Source organism: Helicoverpa zea, chromosome 13 (assembly GCF_022581195.2).
Source record: "Helicoverpa zea isolate HzStark_Cry1AcR chromosome 13, ilHelZeax1.1, whole genome shotgun sequence".
Classification (NCBI taxonomy): domain Eukaryota; kingdom Metazoa; phylum Arthropoda; class Insecta; order Lepidoptera; family Noctuidae; genus Helicoverpa; species Helicoverpa zea.
The window spans coordinates 7,510,918-7,524,048 of record NC_061464.1 but is presented as its reverse complement, the minus strand read 5'-3'; the positions used below and the strand labels follow the sequence as shown (position 1 = coordinate 7,524,048).

The 13,131-nt window shown below is 37.3% G+C and overlaps 1 protein-coding gene across 5 annotated transcripts in view; it reads right to left on the bottom strand.

The window, feature by feature from the left end:
• Positions 1 to 24: 24 nt before the first annotated feature.
• Positions 25 to 13,131, bottom strand: part of LOC124635543 (protein goliath-like) — a 108,408-nt gene continuing 95,301 nt past the window's right edge. For 3 of the 5 annotated variants that reach the window (XM_047171454.1, XM_047171453.1, XM_047171456.1), the window contains exons 5-12: positions 12,857 to 12,989; positions 9,222 to 9,339; positions 8,593 to 8,664; positions 8,068 to 8,150; positions 7,090 to 7,186; positions 2,679 to 2,780; positions 2,141 to 2,259; positions 25 to 1,714 (exon numbers count right to left, since the gene is read on the bottom strand). In XM_047171454.1, coding sequence (XP_047027410.1) covers positions 1,627 to 1,714; positions 2,141 to 2,259; positions 2,679 to 2,780; positions 7,090 to 7,186; positions 8,068 to 8,150; positions 8,593 to 8,664; positions 9,222 to 9,339; positions 12,857 to 12,989 — 812 coding nt within the window. In that variant the 3' untranslated portion in view covers positions 25 to 1,626. The remainder of the gene's footprint in view (positions 1,715 to 2,140; positions 2,260 to 2,678; positions 2,781 to 7,089; positions 7,187 to 8,067; positions 8,151 to 8,592; positions 8,665 to 9,221; positions 9,340 to 12,856; positions 12,990 to 13,131) is intronic. The other 2 variants (XM_047171455.1, XM_047171457.1) reach the window with 1 other exon arrangement.

Genomic DNA, 13,131 nt, shown 5'->3' with positions numbered 1-13,131 from the left:
AAAGAAGTAATAAAAAGACAAATATCAATACTGTATTGGTTTTTATTTCAACACATTTATGTTGACACGTTGTTTGCGTCGAACACTCGAAACTGAACAAGAATGGGAATGTAAACATCTTTACACAAATTTCATCTGTTATTATTAAAAAGTACATACCAGTCTCCTTGTTGTATATAAAAATCCAATGGATTTAAGTACCTTCTGTCTACATACATGTTCGTACATAATAACTTAAATGCTTACTTAAAATACCTTAAAGTAAAATATTTTTTTCTTTAATTAAGATAAAGACAGTTTGAACGAATTAAGTCGCTTTTAAATACAATTTTGGGAGAACACAATACTTTTGATTACGAGAAATTGTCACGATACCATTCACCGAGCCTATCTCTCATTTATACAAGGTATTTTTAACTTGAAAAAAGTTTGGAACTTGCATAATATCTGAATTCTGAAATTCCTAGGTCATCAAGTTCACCAGAATTTCAGAATCTATAAAACAAACAGCTCCAATTCAAATTAAAACCTCATATTTCTAATTATATCAAACTATTTAATCATAAATAACTGTATTTAAAAGCGAAATAGATTTAATTCAGACTAGATTTTATTAACTACATACTTTCGGAGTCACGAAATTAGTGTTTATATAATGTTAACAAAAGTTTCACAAACATTGCACCTGTGGGAAGTAGGCACGCCAAATATGTATATTATAATGTTCCGAAGAACTTTAGACAAGTAGTCCACGCGTTTAGTACAAATGGACATTAAGCTCTCTACACACCAAACCCGGCTACGACCTATTGACACAAGCTGGCGACCCGTGAAATTATCATGACAATAGCGGTCGCTGACGCTGTCAAGTCGCCATGTGTTGACAGGTCGCCGGCTTTAGCGTGTAGTAGGTTAATTACAAATTCGGTTGCGTTATGGCCCCCTTTACACATCAATATGATTATAAGTCTTTCATGTAAGTTACTGAACATTTATAGCTTAAAATATTATTCACATGGCCGACAAATGTGGAAAACTTACTTCTAAATCATAAACTTATAAGCAGCCCATACAATAGACGTTTTAGTAGAAAGTTAACACTGCTGTATTCTAACACTTGTCTACACGTATACTTGTTATGGCTCGATACAGTGTCACAATAGAGCAGGCGAGGCAGTACCAACTGTATTTGTTAGTTATTATCATATGGACGGATACCCTTAATCCCAAAACGCGAGTTACAATTACAAAACTAAGGGCCACCACAACGACTACATTAGTCACACTTGATGAAAGTTTCTGCACGGTTAACATAGGATACAATTAACTTATGAGATCACGAACCAATCAAAAACAATATTAAGTACAACGATTGATTGATTTAAAAAACAAATGTTTGTTTAATGATTTTACAAAAGTGTGGATAGGTCACAAGCGTTAGGAAGAACACTTATTTCGTTGACTAGGCGGAGTTGCGGTGAATATCCAAAAGTCCAAATATCCATATACGCTATGGTCCTTAATTACGAAAAATATCACTTGTCATCCACGTCACTGGAGGTTCGGATTGTCTAACAGTTGAGTATTTAGGGATATGAACACATACACTGAGCGTATCACTGACGTTCACTCGCGGGTAGTTGAGCTGGCGCCGCTCGTCTCCGCCCGCGACGACTCCGCGCGCGGGGAGCCCGACGCAGACGATGTGCACGATCTGGAACATAAAATGTTAATAGTATCTTTGATATTTACTTCGTATTCAAATCCAGAATACTTACCTATATCCAAAATGCTCTGTCTAATATTTATTGATATAGACTTTAGAAGCTTAGACACCATTGACTGTGTTTCGGATGGCACGTTAAACTGTAGGTCCCGGCTGTCATTGAACATGCTTGGCAGTCGTTGCGGGTAGTCAGAAGCCAGTAAGTCTGATACCAGTGTCACCAAGTTGTATTGGGTTGCCCGGGTAACTAAGTTAAGGAGGTCAGATAGGGCAGTCGCTCCTTGTAAAACACTGGTACTCAGCAGCGAAGTGCGCGCTTTTATTTGTGTGTTTGTCTGCATACAGGCATGCCTAGTTTTAGTTCATTTTGGTCCTTGGTGGGAATAAATAATGATCTATCAGTAGCAACATTACCTGTTGCTGTGTGTGTGCCTGGTTGCGTCGCGGGCGAGTGACGGCACGAGCTCGTCGGGCGACGACGCGCGGCTGCTGCGCTCGCTGCCCGCCTCCTCGTACGAGTTGTCGCTCGTCAACTGAAACACAAGCATTGGGTTAAGGCCTTTATATAGTAGACGCGATTGTAGACAAGATGAAGTTGAATTAACAAGGTCAGGAAACTATGCATTATAAATGATTGCAAAGGTTTTAGTATTACTTATAAATACGTTTCTATTTAACTAGAGTAAGCTTTACTTGCTACAATTAAAAAACTAAGACATGTAATGTTTCATCACGTATGTTATGATCACGTTGTAATATTCATTCAAAACAAACAGGGCGACCTTACTCGATGGAACCATGCTTGCGTCGCCGAATTTGGCAAATAGAAAACATAGAAAAAAAACTTGTTTTAATTCCGTGTAGATCAAGAGAGGTTAATAAATAAATACATAAAGCTCTATAATATAGATATTAGCCACGCATACACATATAAATACAAAGTATGTATAACATTTACGAGTGTGAGCGGGTGCCGGTTCCGCGCCGGCGACAGCGCGCGGCTGCGAGCCTCTTCCACCTCCAGCTGTAGGATGCTCTCCTGGCTGCCCGTGAACTGGGGACAAACAGACAACATTATTAACTCTTATACGTAACCTATAAGTATGGAAAACATTACACATAAAAAACCGTCCAAGTGTATTCTCGTGAATGGTTTCAAATTATCAATTAAAACAAGCAGAAAAAATAAGTTTGTTGTATGAGAGCTCCCTAAAATTAACAACGACTATAGAAATACATCATCAGTAAACATTCCAACCGTCTATCTATCATTGATCATGAAGTATAGCCTGGTCACAAAATGGACGATCGATGCATTTAAAACAAAATGTAAGCATATTTTTATTAGATTATTAAATCAATCGAGGCACAATATCTACTTCCTAATGAATTGGGCTTCAATGAATTGCAATATCTCAATCAATCGATATTACACTTTAGTTTTCATCGCAAACCGGCGCTTTTGACGTCATACCGATATGATAATGCCCTAATCTATGACTACTTACATCTCTGACAATTATATTAATTACTGTCCCACAATGTTACAAGATAAAATACACACAAATACAGAGATAAAAATCTAAGCAGTCATTCAAGGAAAATATAAATGTAATGTCCTATTGAATGACAGTGTAGATACAAAAGCCCGTCATAATTCGAGCGTCATGCAGGCCCGCCGTAAGCGGGCGTGCAAGGCGTGCACCGCACGCGGGCGGCACGTCCTAGGGGGCGGCAAATCGGGTGACTTATCACGTAATATTAAAAAAATACAATATCTTTTTACCAATTATTTGATTTCAATATTTCCGAACACAGCAATAGCCGCCCTCGCTTTGGTCGTCCCCTATCAATTTTGACGGGTTCACCCTTTGCATCCCCAAAAAAATTCGCGCTCGCTACGCTCGCGCCTCCATGTCAGATATCGCAGTTAGTAGCGGTAGGGCGCGGTTGGGCGACGGCCCAGGGCGCCGGATATAAGGGGCACCGCAGGCGCCCCCACCAATCCTTGATCAGAATGTTACTCCTATTTTTGTTTTAAATTTCATCAAAGATTGCAACTTACAAGAACTGTATCCAAATGAATGGATAGCATCAGGGCCATCTTAACTTATGGTGCAGCGTATGCGAATAACCCGGGCGCCGCGGGCTCAGGGGCGCCGAAGCGAATTTGTGTTTAATTCCGCGTTAAATTTGAGAAATTCTCGAACAAACACTACTTTTATGTCCCAAAACTCAAAAATTTTCGCGATCGCTCCGCTCGCGGTTTCCTTACTTTACGCTTCAATTTTTTATCACATATAGCTACTTTTAATGTCCCAATACTCAAAAAAAATCACGCTCCCTTCGCTCGCGGCTTCTTCACTTCACAGTCGTTTTTTATTATATATGTTTAGGACTTTTAGTGATCCAAAACTCAAAAATTTTCGGGCTTGCTTCACTTTACAGTTGTTTTATTTTTCAACAATATTTTAGTCTACCCTAGCAAAAAGGTAGCGTCGTTTTTGAGTTCTTTTATTAATAAGAAAGTAACTTCTAGTTTCCATATGAACTTTCTTATTTACGGTACTACTTTAAGTCCCAAAAATAGAATACATAGGCGCCAACACCAACAAAGAGTTATGTACGTTTGGGCAAAATTTTAAGTAATTTTTGTTTTGAGTTCTAAAATATAACAAAAAATTCGCGCTCGCTTCGCTCGCGCAATCAGAAGACATGTTCCGGTGTTTTTGCATTCACCAACCAGCAATAACTTATGTACGATTGGGCTACATTTTACGTAATTTTTGCTTCGACTTGTTAACTATAAAAAAAATATATTCGCGCTCGCTTCGCTCGCGCAATCGGTAACTACACACACCTCTGTTTTTCGTATGGGTTTGAATTGCAGTTGAAGGGCGCCGTAGAAATCTCGCCCAGGGCGCTGGTAGAGTTAAAACCGGCACTGATCGCAATTTATCTTTGTTTAATTGTTGAGGCATTCTATTCCGAAAAATCATTTTTCGCGCACGTCCGTTATAGCTTTTTGTTCACTTTGGCTTTTTATGATATGTTTACTTCATGAAAACTCTAAGGAAAAAATCGCGCGCGCGTCGCGCGCGGCGTCATGTACATTAGCACTTCATTTCTGTGCATATCTTACTTTTTGACTTTGCTTTGTTAATTTACAGTGGTTTTTATTTGTTTTGTGTCCTTAGACTAAAAAAATTTCGCGCTCGCTTCGCTCGCGCTTCCTTACATATGAAATGTGTCTCATGCGTCGACTTTTTCAACGGGAAACCCACCAAAAACCATTAATAACATATTTTACTGAAATTAAACATTGCTATAGATATTTAATTTCGTTAGTTTAAGTTACCCATAATCTGTTCTAAGCACTTTGATATACATTATGTTGGTACCTACCCATTAATCACAATCTTTCAATACATAGGGGCCACTTGGGTAATGATTGCACTGTATTGATGCCCTAAGCCAGCGGTTCCCAAATGGGGTTCCGCGGAACCCTGAGGTTCCGTGACAGGCCCTCAGGGGTTCCGTGGAAAATTCAAGATTTTCATATGGTAAATCGTTTCACTTTTGAAAATATTAAATTATTATTCATTTTCAATTAAATTGTTTTAAAATATTGAATTCCAAAATTCCATTTAGGCACCATGTAGGTGGGTACCACTCGAGAGTGTAAGTACGATTTCGCGACAAGTGGCGGGGGAAGGCCACGGCAGCAGATAATTTAATTCCGTTTTTTACAAATTGTAGATTAACTTAATACCTCCAGGTCTTCGGCAATCGGCAAAAGTAGGTAGCGAGTCGGCCAAAAATCACCGCATTTTTTGGGCTTATTTCATCGTCAGGATTATAAGTTTTCATACATTTGACAGGACGTGAAATGACAAGGCATTTCCAGTGGCTATTTTTAACATGAATTTGTGAAATTATTTCCAATTTTTGCACCTCCGCGAATCCGAAAATTTCGCGCTCGCTCCGCTCGCGACTCCATGTAGGACGCTTTTATGTTCGTTTAATTGCTCAGGTATCCAACAACGAAAAAATTTAGCGCTCTTCCGTCAAGGTTTCCTTTGATGTTTATTTTTTATTCCTCTAATTCAGAAAAAGCAATAGCGCTTTCTTCGCTAGCTGCTTCTTTTTCATTTGCATTTGCTTTTTTTGTGTGGATAATGTACTTTTTGAGACCTTATTAATTCATAGTCGTTTTGTTTATTTTGTGTAGGTACTAAAAGTAAAAAAAATTCGCGCTCGCTGCGCTCGCGATACCGGCTTCCGCTGAATGTCTTTCAATGCTAGCGGGTGCTTGGAACTTCTTCTTTTAGTTAAAAAAATCGCACTCGCTCGCCTCGCACCTGTACAAACCCAATCTATTTCTTTTTGCGTTTACTTTGTCAGTCTTCAAACTGAAAACTATTAACATAATACACAAAGTCAAGGGCGGCTAAATTGTTTTCCGGCTCGTGCGACAGATAGCCATGCTACGCCTGAGTATACTGAATATGTCTCTAACCATATAACCATTTGGTGCGCTACCACACGCCACGAGCCGTACCTAAGTGTATTTACGTCTTTAGTTTACTTCTTACTTAAGCTAAGGTTCCGCCGAAAAATGGTGAAACGAAAAGGGTTCCGAAGCCAAAAGAATTCGGGAACCGCTGCCCTAAGCAATTGCTTAGTCTGCTTATGGGCTAACCCAGGACTTCTTAGGTTACTCTAAGACTTAGAGCATTTCAAGTAAATAAAAAGTTATGTGTAATATGTTATGTATCTATTGCAATATTTATGTATCCAAAAGGAAGTGCGTTTTTTGCAATCAGAGCGGTGCATGTACATATTTTTTTCTGTTGGACAAGTAAAATGGATATGAATGGGCGGGGGGGTCCGGTCCCCCTGGACCCCACCCCTTATATATTTTTTGACAAAACCCAGTATAATATGTAGTCGTAGGGCGGCATAATCGGTTTTGCACGCGGGCGAACAAACAGCTAGCGGCGGGCCTGGCGTCATGTGACGGGGACTTTATTAAATGAACCATGGTAACACTCAACATCGGCCCGGGGCGCCGGATTTTGCAAATATACTGGTCGCCAAGATTGTCAGATAAAGTTAGTACGCTAAATAAAATACAATAGCAACCCTCGGTCTACAATACCCATATTTTACATCAAACGTAATATAATCTCTAGCAGATTGCGCTAAGTCGGTCCAGTGATTTTTAAAAGTTTTAAACATCGGCATCCTTCTATTCCTATTGTTTATACGTTAATGTGTTTGTGACTCTTCGAAGTTAAAACGACTAGTACTGATCCCAGTGCAGTTCATGTCAATTATAAATAACATTTATATAAACTTACCACAAATCCGTAGTACTTGAGTATGTCCATCTTGCACATGGGACAAGTACGGTGCTCCAACAACCACGGATCTATGCAGTTCTTGTGGAAGTCGTGCCTGAAAACATACATTATATATTGTACTATTTATTTTATTATTTATATTGAATCGGACCAGTATTCCTGATTACCGATATATTCAAACAAACAAAAAAAAAAACAAATAATTCAGCTTTATAATACATATTAGTATAGATTTACGTCATATCATCTGCCTAGCCGTTTCCTAACTATGTTGGCGTCGGCTTCCAGTCTAACCCGATGTAGCTGAGTTACCAGTTTTACATAAAGCGACTGTAGTAACTATGGGCTTAAATATATACTATGCAGGTGCTAATTGGAATAATAACATTAATATTTGTAAAAAACTTCAAATTAATTATAATGCAAATCTAATCGGATATTTATTTTAGTAGGTGAACATAATATTATAGTTAAGATAAGCATCGTGTTACTTATCAGTGTTTGGCTAATATTACAATTATTATGCAATACTGAAATTTAATTTATTTTTTCCCAGCGGTCCGGTACGTCCATCGCTACGTATACTGAAAAGAAGAACCGCTCAACCCATTTTTTTAAATTACAACGTTAAGTGATAGTAGTTATGATACAGTGTGTCGTACATCACAATAAATTAAATACGTTAATATACTGGTTAATATATTTATGTCGATTTGAACAAAGAAAAAAATAAAATATGTAAAAAAATTTTTTTTTTTAAACAAAGTAAATACAATAAAAATGTGCGAGAATCAGAACACCATATAAGAGTCAGTCAAACAACGAAAAATGACTCCTGTGGCTAAACCACTGAATGGATTAGGTATTTTTTTTTACAATTCGCCATAGAATATCAAAAAGTATATGTGATAGGATTTAATTTGATTAGGTACGACACACCCGATATACATAATATATAAATAGTTATTTACTAACCTACAAGGAAGAGATCTGAGTGTTTCAGACACTTTGTAAGGTTCTATACAGATGGCGCAACATTCGCCGTCGCCTTGCACTTCCTGAAAACAATAAAAATACATTTATTATTTACTTATATAAAATATTACAACACAATACAAGTATAAACAAGCTATAAAATGTTGCAACTTCTTATTGTTTTATTTTTATGTTTGTCCCAGAATAACATGCAAAAATAATTTAATATATGTCGGTACATTAAAATGTTAATTAATTACTGTTTTATAGGAAAATGTCTAATTATAATTGTGTTTGAGTACATATATCTTGGGCACCAATGACTGAAGGAAAACATCTCAAGGAAACCTGGACTATAATGTCTGAAATCACCAAACCCGCATTGAGCAAGCGTGGTGATTAACGCCCGATCCTTCTCCGTGTGAGAGGAGGCCTGTGCCCAGCAGTGGGACGAAAGACGGCAGACAAAAAGGCTGATGATGATAATATTCTACAATAATGAAAAGAGTATACATATTTACGTACCCTATCTTCAGTCTTTAAACTCTTAACAGGTATTTTGGATAACGCCTTCTTCGCTGCACAACATAGACGTTTCTGTAATTAAAAAGAAGAAAATCAATTGAGTAATTTATCATAAAAATAGACTGACGTCTCACGATTCGAGCATCTAATTAAGACCGTGAACAACGACTTTCTGAAAGTTAAAGTAAAAAGAACCAATCGAATAAATAATTTGAACATGACGTAAATTCTTAAAAACCTATTGATTCATTTCAAACCTTATGATTTGTACCCCATATTACAGTTTTTTTTTTCTAAAACTCCACTATTTTGACTGATATAAAGCTGATTTATAGTATTTTTATACAAAGTAGCCTTTGTCCATTCTCGGGCTCTAACTACAGTATCTCTGTACCTTATTTAATAGTTCTGGCGTGAAGGCCTGACAGGCAGACGAACAGAGACAGAGATTCTTTTGCATAGTCAATTATATTTAGGACAAGAATTGCAAAAATGCTATAAATGGATTCTGTCGGTTACAAAAACGACTTCTCTACAGATTTATTATATGTAAAGATTTAACATTTTTTAAGTTGGCTAATCTTTTTTCCAAATCTTTTTATTAATTTAGATATGATTGGCATACTTACAGAGAGTCTGTCTTTGGCGTGTATGTATCGGAAGCGTTGTATGTAGTAGAAGACGAGCCACGCCAGCGAGATCACCATCAGCACTATGAAGGATATCGACACGAACAGCACAGACGTCCTGCGGGGACAGAGATAAACATTCATTAATATAGTGATTAATATGAATAATGAAGTCATTTGTATTGTTTTTTTTTATGATACTGTAATGTTTTTTTAATATTTTCATTTTTTTCGTCAAACTGACTCAAAATAAAAAAAACGGTGTCTTCGAAATCCTCTCGATATACCATGCATAGATAAAAAATATATATGCGGTAAGATCGAATCTAAAACGTACTAATTAGAGGCACCAAAATTGAAAAAGAACAAATGTATATTTTTGCATAATCGGATTGGACCTTAGACTATTATAGCGAAGCCCATTTAAAATAATAAGTGGTGATACTAAACCGATCCATCTAACAGCTATACCTACACATCAGATGTTTGTTATTCATTTTAATACCAGATAATCATGTGATTAAAAAACAAAATAATAGTAAATTGAATAGCATTTAAGAACTTGAACACTAATTATAATTGGTCCACCAATTAAGTTTATAATCTGTTTTCTTTTGCATAAAATCTTATGATATTTTATTTCAGTGCATGTGTCAAAACTATCATATTTTAGGGGTTATTTTAATGTTTATATGACGTCACACTTCATGTATTCAGGTTGTAGTACATTACATTAGTTATTAATAAGGCAAAAGAAAAACTAGATTTGATGATGTAATGTTGAGAATTACATGTGACATGCGAACATAACAATATCTTCTAGTGGGTATGTAATTATAATATCTTGTATGTCTCTACCAGACCTCGGGACTATAGAGTCCCGGATTTTTGGGAGGCGAACGTGGGGCCGAAGCCAACACGCTGAAGCCCTTTTGAGACAACTTTAATGAAATGGTGACACAAAACCGACGATTATCCCTGTATACACTATAGAAATGTACCCAAGGACAATCCCCGGTTCTGTGCTAAACTATTGCTAACTATGGATGAAAACTACTTGGGCTATTGTGATGGGATGCTAATGGACTAGGAATGGGGTAACTACGGGAACTATGGCACCTGCCGATGACAATGTATTAAATACATGTTAAAATGGCAGGTGGAGACTCGCCAACTCACTTACTGGGCCCCCGGGAATCAGTCACTGAAAAGCAACAAGAGGGCAACAGGGACATGAGCGGCTGAGAAGGGTGAGGATACCTCGGCGGACTTTAAACGCAGATCACGCGCTCCCTGTGGGTCCAGCATCACCGGCCCACTCGCCACTTACCACGAGGCACCTACCCTCCGAGCAGGACTAACCTTGCTCTAGCGACTCCACTCTGACCGGCCGATGAAGGCAAGCCAAGAGGCGGGAGACCTATCCCCCGTCATGCTTCACTCCGGCAGGCCGGAGATGGGGGACAGTATACTCTCCCTGGAGCACTCGGATATATAGCCCCGCGGGGTCGCTACTGCCCGTCATCCGCCTCAGATGCCCTGCGGGGCTAATTATAATTATTAATAACCTGTTACTAGAGTGCGTCAGTTAGTGGTACTTTTAAATGCTAAGTATGGTCGTAAATATAAGTGCATAAGCTACTTTAATACTTCTTTGTTCATCTGCCTACAAATTTCCCAACTATGTTGGGTCGGTTTCTTGTCTTAACGGATGCAACTGAGTACCTGTGGCTTCTTTGTAAACAATGAATTTAGCTGCCCGCGTTAGAAATTGTTATTCTACAGATCTTTGGCTAAGTTCCGCATGCCACAAACTAAGACGTTATGAATTTAGCTGCCCGCGTTAGAAATTGTTATTCTACAGATCTTTGGCTAAGTTCCGCATGCCACAAACTAAAACGTTATTTTTTTTTTTAATAACGGACATAGAAATAAAACAGCACAGCCTACTTGGAACATCAAACCTTTTGCCATCAACCAATCTAGGACTTACATTGCTTTCATACCTGTCATTTATAATCTTTAAACAGGCACCAGGGAACATGTAATAATTTATATTGTTCTAAATAAAGACTCAAATGCATGTTTGTTTATTTTGGAATTGGCAACCGCTTCTGTCATCACATGCATTCTACATACGAAATGCTATTACAACTGACCAGTTTATCTTGACCTCTGATGCAGAATTGGTGTAAATAAAACCTCCTTTTGATGACGAATTCAGTGGGTTTCTGAAGGTCATATTATACTGGTGGTAAATGTTCCGAAACTGGACCAAATTGGATGATTGCTATTTCTAAAGATGACTATAGATGTGATATTAATTATTCTGCTTTATTTACATACTATGAATATTAAATATCTGACGTCAAATAGATATGGTTTAAGTGCATCAACCTGCTTACTTACACGTGGCAATCATTGATTCTGATTGCAGAAGGCTGTCCGAGTATTTAAATACCTGACAATAGTCCCGTCAACATATTTGCGTAAATAGGTACTGAGTTACATTGTTGCAAAGATTTTTAATAGCGAACACAACGTTTTGGTACCTATAAATTCTTTGTGCACAATTTTTTTATTGCAAAATAACTTTTCTGGAATGTAGGTATGTTTTGTATGGAAAATATGAAATATGTCAGTCCGCCATATTTTCTCTACAGGTCTATAGAAGTTAGCTGATGATTGAAAAATTGGCGCTCAATTAAATAACATTATATGACAAATAATTTAATACATAATGTTACGTTTATGAAGTAATCTTTACATTAAGTAATTAGTAACTCGAATTTGGGAAATCCTCTATTAACCGAATTTATCTCTTAATAAATTTGACTTAGAGTCTAAAGTATGAAATGGCTGAAAAATAAATTTGATTATAGAAGACATGATAATCCAAATCATTGATAAAATAGATAGTTACAATCTGTTTATCTCTAAAGATATAATATTTATAGATAGTATACTATCTGTTGACGGATTATCATATTATGCAGCAAAATATTGGCAAAATCATACATTAAAACAACGTAAAACAAGACAGTCCTATCGTGATCAGCAATTTTTGTAATACTTACTCAATGAAAAATTCTGCCTTGTTTTCTCAACTGCGAAAATATGTATTGTCAATATCTATGCCACATAAAAACGTTGGGCGTCAAGCGGTCTCAGTTTAACAATCAGTGTGCAACAGCATCAATTCTTTGATGAAGTATAAACTTCTTCTTTAACAGCACAGTGCTGTAGAATAGACCTATAACCGCCGTGATCTGTCTAGACTTCCCAACTAAGTTGGGACCTCAACCCAGTTACCCACGCAACGCAATAACCCCTGGTAAGACTGGTTATCAAACTTTCTAGCTTCTAGACTACCCGTGACAACTGCCAAAGATGTTGAAATATCTGCCGGGACCCATCAATTTAACATGCCTTCCGACAATATGATTAATAACATACAGCCTTACTTATAAACGTGAATTAAATGATAAGTAATACTTAAGGTCTGTTTAGTAAAATTCTTACTTATAAACGTTGCTTAAGCAACATTTAATCACTACTTAAAGTATGTTAAATGTTGTGTAATGTTGCTTAGAAGGTGATTAGAGATTTTTTAAAGGGGGTAAGCTGCTACGTACTTATTAATGTTGTTGCTGACGTGAGCGAAGGTCCTCCCCTTGATGATGCCAATCATGACCCTGGTGCCGTTGTCCACCAGGCGCACGATCTCCTCGCCTTTCCATTTGTATGTGAACACCGCGCTTATGTTACCTGGAAAAGGAAAATATGCCTTCAGAACGTAACACAGATATATTTATGTTTGAAGACATGGACATATCCGCGCAATCTAGTAAAGACTTCCTCATCGATAAATGGACTATCTAACACTGAAATATTTTTTCGATAAAGATGT